The 13,255-nt window shown below is 35.7% G+C and overlaps 1 protein-coding gene across 3 annotated transcripts in view; it reads right to left on the reverse strand.

Annotated features, from left to right (window-relative positions):
* Positions 1-13,255, reverse strand: part of EPHA3 (EPH receptor A3) — a 322,548-nt gene that overhangs the window by 66,569 nt on the left and 242,724 nt on the right. For all 3 annotated transcript variants that reach the window (XM_040980850.1, XM_040980852.1, XM_040980851.1), the window contains exon 6: positions 1,526-1,650. In XM_040980850.1, coding sequence (XP_040836784.1) covers positions 1,526-1,650 — 125 coding nt within the window. The remainder of the gene's footprint in view (positions 1-1,525; positions 1,651-13,255) is intronic.

Genomic DNA, 13,255 nt, shown 5'->3' on the forward strand with positions numbered 1-13,255 from the left:
TATACATGCATCTTAATTAATTTTTAAAATCATTTTTATGTACAATTTAAAAAAAAAAACAAATATACTAAAATGTCACATACATATGTTTATCAAGTTTTAAAATATTCATCCATACTTTTCCTGCATTGGGTAATTATGTTAAAAGAACAATGCATATTACACTTTACAATGCAGATCTTGTAAAAGCTATATAGGTGATTTGTATATTGGAATCAGCATATAAAATCAGATATAAAACTATCCTGCTATCCAGATTAAGTCAAGGCACATTGTTCATTTTCTCTGAAACTTATTGTGTCATCTATAAGATATGGTTTCTTGCACTGACCAAGTTTACTGTTTACCACATATACAAAACAAACACAATGATCTTATGAACCTGACTGAATTTAGTGGATAACCAAACACAAGAAAAAAATGTACTTATATTTTTATTCACACAATGGAATTTGTTAGGCCTCCATCACTTTCTTTTAATGGAGAAACCCGATCTTGAATATTCAGGAGGGACCATTTTGTGAAATACGTAATGCAAAAGAATGTTTGCATTTATACACTTTATCTTTGTGTGCAACTGGTATTATAAGTAACTCTCATAGCAGTAATGATCCATTCTCATGTTCAACAAGATATTAACTATGGAGAAATTCATGCAAAATGGGGAACAATGATGGCCAGATTTGAAACAGAGACCTAATATTTTTTAGAAATGAGTCTGTGGAAATTAACCAAATTTCACTAACTCAGTTTTCTCATTAGTAAAAAGACTTAGCTACCTACTTCTTCAAGAGTATTGAATGCTCAGGTTATGTGTACAATAAAGTATATATGCACTGCTAGATAAATGTACAATTTATTTTTAATTCAAAGCATTTTGTACACAGTGCTGGATATTAAAAGTATTATATACATTATAGCTAGAAGGCAACCAGCTCTAATTATGACATTTGAATACATTTTGCTTCCAAACTTGATCATAACTTGTTTTCAGGGAGAAAAATTCCTACTTAAATTCTTTGAAATAATTCTCATGTGTCTGTCTTTTTAACTGCATTAAAATCTTTTCTACAGAGCAAAGAAAGCTTTTCATCTTCAGTCCAGCTAAATGTTTTTATCAATACAATGTTCCCACCTAGAGTGAATGAAATTCTTTAAATGTGAAGGTAATACAATGATGATTTGAGAATAGTTCATCACTACACTAAGAAAACCCCACACAATCATTGAAGCCTTGGTTTTGGTGTGAAAGGACAAATATGTCATGTGTAGTGTCATAACTAATTTCCCTATGTTTGTTAGTGACATCTTTGATGGCACTTAATACTGTCAGCTCTGGGTTATTTGATAAGATATCTAAATCTTTTCCTTACTCTCTATTAATCAAGGGATTCCCATGACCAGAATTGTAAACAGAGCTCTATCATTCACAAGCAATGTCAGATGTTTCCTTGCAAGAATACAGTTCTGGAGAAAATAGCTTCCTTTCCCCACATAACCCAATCCTGTAACATTGTTTCCCCACCTTTTCATAATATTTGACCTCGTAGTCCAATATGATCCCATTAGGATGTTCAGGTTCTTGCCAGGATAAAGAGATGCTATTTCTGGATGTCCGATCTTTCTTAATTGTCATGACAGGAGATGGTGCTGTGGAAAGAGGATGGGAGAGGGTAAGGGGAAGAAATGGTGAACTAAAGCAGACAGGAAGGAGAGCAAGCAAATGGAGTCTATCATTGTTCTAATCTTTGGCAACAAAACACTATTTCCATTTCCAAGGCTCTTGAGTATTAATCTGGCCCCAGATGCAGCCTCAGCAGCTGGATTATAGCCCTGGTCCTTGCAAGAAAGCCTATGGAAAATGAACTGAGATTGTCTGCTGCTGGTAGTGAGCAGATGTTTTCAATCTGCTACTATAATGTAAGCAATGAAATACATTTGATGTATTAAAAAGAACAAAACATCAGGACTACCTATTTGTTACAATGTTGCAAAATTATTAATGCCAGATTCTTCAGCACATTGATAACATTTTCCTATGCAACTCTATAAGAGGACTGGAATTCATTATGCATAAGAAGTCCCATGGTAACTATAGGTAATAATAATATTTAGTGTATTGTAAAATAGATACGATTTAGTACACATTGCAGTAGAGCTTGATTCCTGAAACAATCTCTTATGAGTAAAGCATATATCAAGAAAACAAACATCTTTCTAAATTTTTGTTTCTTTAAAATATTTAATAATAAGTATCTCATTCACTGCATTTTGTCTTGGATTACCAAAAGTATGAAAAAAAAATCAGAAGACCATCTGTTTGGATTAGATGTCATAGGGTTACCTTTAATTCTATTTGAAAATTAAATATGTTTTCCTAATTTCCTAATTCAACTCCTTTCACTAAGAAGAAAAGTGCATACTATCCATTAACGTACCTCAGTCTTCAAGTCATCCTGATAAACTAGCCAATCTAAAGGTCTCACTTGAGTTCAGTGGCACCCTGCCCTAATGGAATTCAGCAAAAATAAATTATAGATGCTAAATATACAAAAGCCCAGGATATAGTAGATACATTAACAACAGAATTATTTTTATTGTTAACAGACTCATTTCCTGTAGATTTTTCTCAAATCAAAGATGATTAGAACATTATGTGTTTCGCCACAACAGCTAGCAATGAAGTTTCCACATTTATTCACTTGATATGCCTATGATAATCCTACAATGACCCTTGCATCTGAGTTTCCAATTTGTTTCCATCAATGCTTTTTTCACTTCTTGCTTCTATCTTAAAGTTATTTTCATTATTCTTGTTTTTACTATTTCAGTGAAAAAAATTAAGCCTTGAATTCATTGCAGTGATTTGCCCATTATCTGTTTCTGTTGCTTATAAGTTCCCCATATGAACTTTTTAAAATTAATGCATTGTTAGGATAATTGCCTGTGGATGATGACTCAGTCTTCTGTCAAGAAGACGTTGCTATTTTTATGGACATATATATTCATTTGATTAATCCCATTTTGGTGACACCAGCAATTAATATTCTCTCATGTAAATGAACATAATTTACCTTTTATGTCTGCTAGACTACGTCAGTTCCCAAATTGGCCTCATCCCCTCATTCTTGTGGTTTACTAATTTGAAGTTCATTCCAAACAAAATATGTTATTTTTACTACAGAAATTTATCTTTACAAACATTCTCAATGTTTAAAAACATATCACTGAATTATAAATTAATAACAGATACACTGACTTTTTAAAAATCATTTTGTTTGACTCTCCCTAATGCTTAAAGAAATCAATCTATTGCCCAATAATAAAAAAAAAATTAAATGTCCCTAGAACCAAAATTTGCTTTGTGTATAAACAGTGGAAAATTTCCACTAATTTATCTGCTGAAGCAAAGCCATTAATAAAACAAGTTTATGTGTGCTAACAGAACATTTCAAAGAAACTTGCCATTGAAACACTTTCCCTTAAACCCACAAAGATCTACACTTCATTCTGTACCCGTATGAAACTAGTTCATTTTCCCTAGTGGTAAAAATACATTTTGAAAGAAGTTTTGAAAATAACCAGTCATGACATTTCTCCTTTATAAAAGGGGAAAATGATTCATTTTATAGAACAGCTACAATGAGGGCTACGCTAACTTTTTAATGAAAACTTTGTATGTTGTTTTGGGGGTCTGTCTAGATTTTACCATCTCTGTATTGAGCAAGACATTTTAACAGTTAAATTTCTTCAAAGGTTTTTTAGCAAGCTGCTGGGCCCTGTTGGACTGTAATAAATAGCACTTTGTAATTCCACACTTACTTAAGGAGAGGCGATTGCTTGAAGCTTGTGCCATCTCTATGTTAAATGAAGCCTTTCTGATTGCTACTTTTAGGTCTCTGTTAAGTCATTTATTCTGCTCTTTTAATACATGCCCCTTGTACTGGTTGTATTTCAGCATAGCTCAGCTGCACATACCAGCTGGAGGCCCCTTACTTGTAGGTAACGCCTATCAATATTTTAATATCAATAAATCATTAATAATACTTGTTTTACTCTCTTATAAATAATGTCAAGAAATAATAAAATATAAAACAGAGACAAATCCCATGGGCAACTAGTATATCAATGATTTTTTAAAGTTTTGGTAAGACTTTTTAATTCATAATTGAAGTACAGTTTACCTAAACTTTTCATATACTGCAACACAATGTACCACATTACTAAGAACAAGTGAGATGAATTACTTGACTTTTCATTAAATCTTAGGTACCAAAAAGTGATTTTTTCAAATGACTAGCATACAAGTTACTTCAGTTTACTTTTCTCAGTATAAATAATATCATTGCAATACATGTTTTAAGATAAATTTGGATTATTTTATTCTTATTTTCTTGCTTCTAAGTTAGTAACTTGTAGGAACTGAAGGTAACAGTTGTACAGAATGGACCAGTAATCCAATGAGAAGACTGGGAAATGTTAGGTGCTATAGGAAGACGTTTTAACAAGACAACGGTTTCATAAAATGCTAGTACCTACCTAAAATACAAATTAATTAATGAACTCTTAGTAGGTCAGGGATGAACTTCTCTTCTGTGTCTTTTTGCATAGTTTAAATTGTGGATATTACTGAAACAGTTATCCTTTTAAGAGTCTTGAGGGATGAAAAGTACATTGCTGAGAAACTAATTCATGCAAAAGCATAGAAAAAGCATAGAAAAGCATAGAAAAGCAGAAAATAGGGAGAAACTGGTGAAAGAAACCTGAAAGAGAATATAGGTAATACTTTTTGGAAAGTTTAAATAATATTAACATGTGTATGTTGGTTGTATTGGTATCTGAGAGGGAGATATTATCTTGCTATTTCAGGTAAAACAGATGTGTGACAAGTAAAACAATAATGGACATGATACACTTGGTAATGTGATATTGAGTATGCTTTAATCAAATTATTTCTCAAAAAATCAAATACAAGAGAATAATAGTGAAGGTTTGGAAGGAGGAAGTGTCCAATGAGTCACATAGCTCACCTTCATTGGTGAGCATTTCTGGGCTTATACAAACAATTCAAAGTTCTAGACATTCCAAAATCATTGTTTGTCACAATAGGTTGTCTCATGTTTCTTTCAATTTATTTTTCTTTACAAATTATCTTTGTCCATGGTGGAGAACTAGGCAGTTATTTTGTTCCTGTGTCATATATTGACACATATTCTGTGAAAGCAAGAGTCCAGAACCTTTTTAATAAGGAAGAAACATTGCTTTCTGGGAACTTGCTGGAGTCCAGGCTAGTGCAATGGCATGCTCTTGATTCAGCAACAGGAAAGATCTGTTTCAAAAGTCAGAGGGGGTTGGGCCCAGCGCGGTGGCACAAGTGGTTAAGGTCCTCGCCTTGCACGCCCAGGATCCCATATGGGCACTGGTTCTATCCCTGCAGCCCCGCTTCTCATCTAGCTCCCTGCCTGTGGCCCGGGAAAGCAGTCGAGGATGGCCCAAAGCTTTGGGACCCTGCACCCATGTGGGAGACCCAGAAGAGGCTCCTGGCTTTGGATCGGCATAGTGTCGGCCGTTGAGCTTACTTGGGGAGTGAATCATCAGATGGAAGATCTTCCTCTCTGTCTCTCCTCTCTGTATATCTGCCTTTCCAATAAAAAAAATAATAATAAAAATAAATCTTTAAAAAAATGTCAGAGGGGGTTTCCAAAATATTAAAGGAAAATGTGCATTCTTTAAAAACAAAGCAAAGCAAGCAAACAAACACAAACTATTAATTCCTGGCATTGAATGTTTTTTGAATCAAAATAATCTTTGTTTTATTTTAGTTTATTTATTTATTTGTTTATTTATTTAGTTAGTTGCCTTTGTTTTACTTAAAAGGCAGAGTGAAAGACAGAGATCCCCTTCACTTCTTTACTCCTCTATTCCCACAACAGACAGGATTGGACAGGATTGGACTTGGCTGCAGCCCAGAAGCAGCAATTCAATCTCTGCCTCCAATTTGGGTGCATAGACACAGCTGCTTGGATCACCACCTGTTGCCCTAAGAGGGTGCCCATGAATAGGAAGCTAGATTGGAAATGGAGCTGGAACTCCAACCTGCTACTCCAACATGAGGTGTTGTCATCGCAACCAGTATCTTAATGACAGTTTCAAATGCTTGTACCAAATTAGGCTTAAATTGTGTTATTGCACAAGCTTTGTTTAAGTACCCTCAGACGGCAATGGCAGGCACATACATGATCTTTTTATAATGACCAAGACTGGCTTGGTGACAAAAGAGACCATCACTTGCAAGATTGCATCATCATCATTTCTACAGAGGAAGGGCAAGCTTCTCTCTTAGTTACATGACTTGAAATATTGATTATACTCAACGAAATAATAGAAAAAGGAAATATACCCAGAAAGCAATAATATTAGGCCAAGGACGATATCCAAATAGATGGACTGAAATAAGGAAGGAGCCTGCAGTGTATAGATTTTGTGTTAGAATAACACCTGACATTTGTGTGTAGTAAATCTATTGACAAAGATTCATTATGTTAATTGTCGTGTTTTCAAGAAACATTTACCATTATTCTGTAACTAAAATGTAATCCTTCTTATTAGAATCAGGAAGTCAAAACTTACATTTAAACTCCTAAAAGGTCTGGTTTTGTTGGTTTGTTTTTATGGGTACCTTCCTTTTTCTGGTTTTGGGAATTTCTAATGAACCTCTGAGGTTTCTCTGCGGTTTGCAGATTGGACAAGTTAAAGTAATAACAAAAAAGGTTCAGTATTACATTTCTTAGATAGCCAAGCTTTTAAAAATTATCTCCATGGGAAAATATCATGCAGTAAACGCTGAAAAGATTTTTCTTTTGAATCAGACATGCCTTTAAAAGCATTACCTTCTGTTATTTTTCTTTACCATTTGTTACAATGCAAAGTGAAGGACATTTTCCCCTCAATTTTTCATAAGTTTCTAACACGTCTATTAAACCCAGAAAAAACTTTTGGGTTTGATTTAGTATAATCATACATAGTATAATGTTCATCATCTCACCATACCTAGCCTAACTTCCTCAAACCCGTGTGGTACTGAATTTCCTGTTTTGGACATATGCCTCAGCATTTGTACAGTGGACTCTGACATTTCAGAGTCATGCATCTTTCTACACCAATAGCCTAGCTGGCCAATTAGGTTCACCTTAGGAAAACTGATAGATTCTTCTTTTTATATAATTCTAATTTTTCCATTGTTAATTTAACCCTTGCCATTTTTCACATACATCAGATTGTGGTCCTTTCATCTAAATATTCCCAAAACTTGCCAGTTTACATACAGTTGTTTTTTTTATAAAACAAATGAATTATTGACTCTTTTTCAGAACTCTCATAATACAAAAAATATATTTCCTCAGCCAGTTGAGTAAACAGTAAGTCCCCAAATCTGGGAATCCATACCTTTTCATAAGTTGAAATTAGAAATTCGCAGAGAATCAAGATGGCAGAATAGGGTAAGGACACGTTTAAATTGACGGAGAAATATTTAATCAGGATGAAACAAAGAGGTCATATTTCAGAAAATAGGAAAGGACAGAACAACACAAGAGTGGTACCTGGAGACTGACAGACACAGGAAACCAGCGAACATGACAGTGTGGTGTTGCAGTGACTGATACTCCAGCGGCATTCAGCTAACAGCCATCTGAACTCCCCAAACAGCCAGGTGGGAAGGGACTTTCACTGGCAGCTTGGGAGGTAAAACCAAAGACCTATCCATCCTGCTGGTCCATTTGATTTGACCAGGAGCAGAGACAGAGCAACAGATCCCAGACAGGCAGTGGGAGAACAGGGTGGATGTCACAGCCCAGTCAGCATGTTAGAGCCGAATGGGGGACCATTTTGCGTAAGAAGGCAAAGGCAAGGGAAAGGACTGAGCATAGGCTGAGTTGGACGTGAATTCATTTCTGTCTTGGTGAACTGCATCTACGTGGCATTCTACAGGTTCCACCCAATATAGGTCTGGGTAGCCCTGAGATCTGATGGCCAGCAGATCAAGAACTCCAGTAATGATATGTCAGGTGGGATTTTGAACAGTGTGGCAAAAGCTTTAGGACTGCAGGGGACAAGAGTGAACTATACATGTGCTGAGCTCACAGGTTCCATGGATTGCACAGATCCCACAGGAAAATAATACTGACTTTCACATAATACCGGTCAAAATAGGTCTGTGCGGCACCCAGACAAACATCCAACAGGTTCTTTTTTTTTTAAGATTTATTATTATTTTTTTTTATTGGAAAGGCAGATATACAGAGAGGAGAGACAGAGAGGAAGATCTTCCATCCGATGATTCACTCCCCAAGTGAGCGCAAAGACCGATACTTTGCCGATCCGAAGCCAGGAGCCTCTTCCGGGTCTCCCACATGGGTGCAGGGTCCCAAAGCTTTGGGCCATCCTCGACTGCTCTCCTGGGCCACAGGCAGGGAGCTGGATGGGAAGTGGGGCTGCTGGGATAGAACCGGTGCCCATATGGGATCCTGGGCATGCAAGGCGAGGACCTTAACCACTTGCGCCACTGCGCTGGGCCCAAACATCCAACAAGTTCTGAAAAGATGAATGCAACCAACAACCTAGCTATATAGGACACCTGGTGTCTAATCCTAAGACCTGCCCATACCGGAAGTAGGAGAAAGGTTGCAGAGACCATGGTGCAACCTCAGCACAGTATCACAGGGGGTGAAGAGTGGTGAGCCAGGAGTTGGAGCTACCAAGTTCTTTGTGGAAATCTAACATAAGAACCTAGACTTGGAACGCGCTAGAGGGTCTGGCTCAATCAGCTCCAAACAAAAAGTTGTGTACCAATGGCAATAAGTAAAATCGCATTATAGACCTGTGGGTGACACAGCTTAGAAACCTGCCCTAAGGAGAAGACTCTGCTAACCAGAAGTACAATGACCAAGAGCAAAAGAACAGACAAAGGCACAATGAATATTACTGAAAACTCCCCTGAAAAGGAGCAAAACCTTATGCCAACCTCAGCGTTAAATGAGGAAGACATCGAGAAAATGGGGCAAGCAAAATTCAGAAAACTTATTTTAAAGCTTCTGAGCAAAAATGAGAAGCACATGCAAGAGTTCAAACAATTTAAGGAAGCAGTAAAGCAAATCAAGGCTGGTATATCAGAAATTAAGAACACAGTAGAGCAAATTAAAAGTACAGTGGAGAGTCTCCAAAATAGAATGAAGCAAGCAGAAGAAAGGATCTCAGAATTGAAAAAAATATTTTCTGTCATCAGGAGGAGCAAACAAAAAGCTGGGAGCAGAGCTGGATCAGGCCAAATGAAAGTATTCAAGAATTGAAAGACACTATTAAGAGGTCAAATATAAGAATTATGGGAGACCCAGAAGGTGCAGAAAGAGAAGCTGAGTTTGCAAATGTATTTAATGAAATAATAAAGGAAACTTTCCCTAATCTGGAGAAAGAATTGGGAAACAACATCCAGGAGGGGCACAGAACTCCCAACAGGCTTGATCAAAAGAGATCTTCACCAAGACACATGATCATCAAGCTCTCTTCAATCGAAAATAAGGAAAAGATCCTTAAATGTGCACGTGAAAAAAAATCAGTTGATCTAAAAAGGAATGCCAATTACTCACAGGAGATCTCTCCCAGGAAACTCTATAGGCAAGAAGAGAATGGAGTGACATATTCCAGATTCTAAGAGAAAACGATTGTCAGCCTGGAATAACATATCCAGCAAAGCTTTCTTTTGTCTTTGAAAATGAAATACAATTCCTCCACAGTAAAGAAAAGCTAAAAGAATTTGCCTCTTTCAAACCTGCCCTACAAATGATATTTGAAGATGTTCTCTTGACAGAGAAGAGGAATAGCACCTATCAAAACCAAAGGCAAACAGGAAGAACATTCCAGTAAAATGACAACAGAAGACGAAACCAATGAACAATCCATTCCTAAAATGTTAGGACCAAAGCACCACACATACATATTGACCCTGAATGTAAATTGCTTAAGCTCAATCAAATGTCATAGATTAGTAGACTGGATTAAAAAACAAAACTCTTCTGTTTGTTGTCTAGAAGAGACACACTTCACCAACAAAAATCGAGGGAAACTCTATCACATAGGATTTGATGTTTTCTGTTAATTTCATCTCTTGAAAACACTCTCTTCTGATTAAACCATTCAGTGACTCATAGATCCTACAGTAGCATCATTTTCTTCAAGAAGGTTTTTGATTTTCATTTCTTCAGCTACACGTTATTCATTTAATAGCATGTTGTTTAACTTCTTGGTATTGTTAATTTCTTTTTCCTTCTTGATGTTGAGTTTGTTTTGTGGCTTTGCATTTAAGGGGATGTATAATAACTGCGTAATGGAGACTGTCATATCTAGTAACATGTTATTTAACCTCATGGCACTGTAAATTTTTACTTTTCTTTCTATTGTTGATTTTGTATTATGACTTTATTTAAGCGATGTACAGTAGCTGTGAAATGGAGACTAACATCCAGATGTGAGGATGCAGTGTTGTATGCACTTCTGTTTCGAGACAAAGACGGACTTACAATGAAACTGTATCTTAACAATAGGATTCTGGACTCTGCCATTGTCCATGCCTGCAATGATGGACATATGACTGTATATGATGAACTATATTAATAATTATACAGAGGAACTAGGTGGGAGTGGGGGGGATTAGGGCTGTGATAAGGGAAATGCCAGGAGCCTATGGAACTGTATCATAAAATAGTAATAAAGATAACGATAATGATAGTAATAATAATAGAATGTAAAGAAAAAGAAATTAGAAATTCTCAGAATCTTGAACATCTGAGATGTACCAGATGGACTCCAATCGTTTGCATAATTTAAATTCATTTGATTTTTATCACAAACTTCTAATGAAACAAATAAGTTTTATCATTTACTGCTTTGTATTCAATGCTAGAATTCTAAATACAGTTCTGTGGCTCACGGTTCCACATGTGTGCACATGGCATTTCTTTTCTGGAGCGATGGATTTCCTTTAATCTGGCACAACACATCCAGCCACTATTCTACAAAATCCATTGACATTACAGTCCACTCCTTTACAGTTGTTCAGGCAACAGTTAACCAGTTTCGTGTTCTGCTCGCTCTGTCTCATAATATAGCAGTTCGTTCTTGTGTTGTTAGTGTGCTGATTGCCCTCTGATCCATCTCTTGTGCCAGTGTGGTTTTTGACCAGATCACAAGCCTCCCAGGGTCTGTGGTTCCCAGCATTTTTTGAAAAAAAAAAATGTTCTACAATGTTGCATAATGTGGACATAAATTTTGACCAGATATTGTCATCCTATTTTCTATTATTATATTTTATCCAAGAGTTAGGTTATCTGAGTTCAAATTTGAATATATCACAAAATTAGATACTATATAACATTAAGACCTCAAAGTTGTTTAAAGATGAGATAATATATTTACAATTAATAATCAAACTCATTAGAATTTGAACCAACTAAAATCAGGAGGATTACTAGCAGAGAGATTTGAAGCAGCACAGATGCATAAATTCAGGAAAATGAACTTGCTTTCATTTTTGGAATTCTTCACATTCATTTTTTTAATATCAAATGTTAATTCTTTTTGTAGCATTCAGTATTGTTACATATTTAGAAGAATTATCATAGAGTTGATTTGGCTGTGAAAATTTATGGGAATATTCACATATTTTTAATACTTCCGTGCAGAAGAAGGTAATACTGGTGACTGCTTGAATTTAAAACTTACTGATTACCTGATGTTGATTAATCTCTAAAATGAAAAAAATCTACTTCACATAAAAAACGCAAACTAAAGCAAATGCAGTGCTTCATGTTTCCGTGAATAGCCTGCTTTGGAAAGTGAAGTGTGCTAGCAAAGGTGTTATAAACTAGTGAGACAGAGAGATTTTGCATTTGTATCTACTGGAATAGCTATATATCTGCCTATCTATCTCACCAGAGAAATAATTGATATATGCTTTTAAAAATTTCCTTTGCATTTGTTAGATATTCTATAATATTCTAAATCATTTAGGGCCTTGTGAAGTATCTAACAATGGAGGGTGATCTTTCCCAGAATGTAACACATTGTTATACATAACAAAGAGAGTGATGAATATTCCTCTAAATATCTATGCCAAGTGTGTCATGTTCTTTTTAAGCTAATGGTTTTTCTTGACAGAGTTGTTATGATCCTGCTACAGATTCTGACTATCTTTTTATGCTGAATCATTTTATGCCGTCTTTCCTTCATGGATTGCACCCAAAACATAAAACAATTTGGGAATCACTAGACAGATAGCCATGTAGCTCCACATGTGTTAAATCTAAATGTAATATCTGCTATTTATGCCTGAAAATAAATGTGACACACCTCTAAGTATTCACCTTAGTCTTATTTAGATAAAATGTATCCCAGAAACAATATAAAATTTACATAAATGTAAAAGATTCTTCTCTTCTCAAATAGCCAAAAACATTTTGAAAAATTATCTATTTTTTTAATTTTCCAAATATCTTAACACTTCAAAAAAGCCATAGCTTTTCTCTGCATAAATATTTGCCTTGTCAATTTTTTTCTGGGGTGAATTTTGTTATTGATAACATTCAGAAATTTTTCTTTAGATGGGATTTTAGTATGCCAAATTTTCATCCAGTGTAACTGTTTTAGATTTAGTGCTGCAATTCAGTCATTTCCACAAAATTGAAAGTGTCAAAACTCGACAGCCAAAGCTGGTAATCAAAATTGAAATACATCTTGACCTTCATAGAGTAGATGAGTTTGTTTTTGTATAGATGGCTGGAAAGGCTGAGGAAGGGCAGCTGGACATTGTAGGTGGCCTTAATTGTCGTGCTAGGAAATGCATGATCATACCAGATGAAGACTTTAAAACGTGCAGAACACGATTTAAATCAGAAAGAATCCAATCATATTGTGGTATTCTGCTGGAGTGTTTGTTTTTGTTTCAAAAGGCTGCTGGGTAACAGGTCTATTCTGAGGATCATTCTGAGGTAGTGCTTTTGTGTTCTAGCACAGGCCACATGAGCAGTCTGGATGCTCATTGGATGGTCTTTGGAGAACATAATAAGGGGTTTGCTGGCTTTGATGAGATACAGGAGTCTAAAGTTTTAATTTGAACATGATTTTAATACAGAAAAAGACTGTCCCTACACGTTACACGTCACAAAAAAAGGAAAGGAGATAGTTCTGAAAGACTGTCCTCTTG

Source organism: Ochotona curzoniae, unplaced genomic scaffold (genome assembly GCF_017591425.1).
Source record: "Ochotona curzoniae isolate NIBS_2020 unplaced genomic scaffold, NIBS_Ocur_1.0 contig_3498, whole genome shotgun sequence".
Lineage (NCBI taxonomy): Eukaryota > Metazoa > Chordata > Mammalia > Lagomorpha > Ochotonidae > Ochotona > Ochotona curzoniae.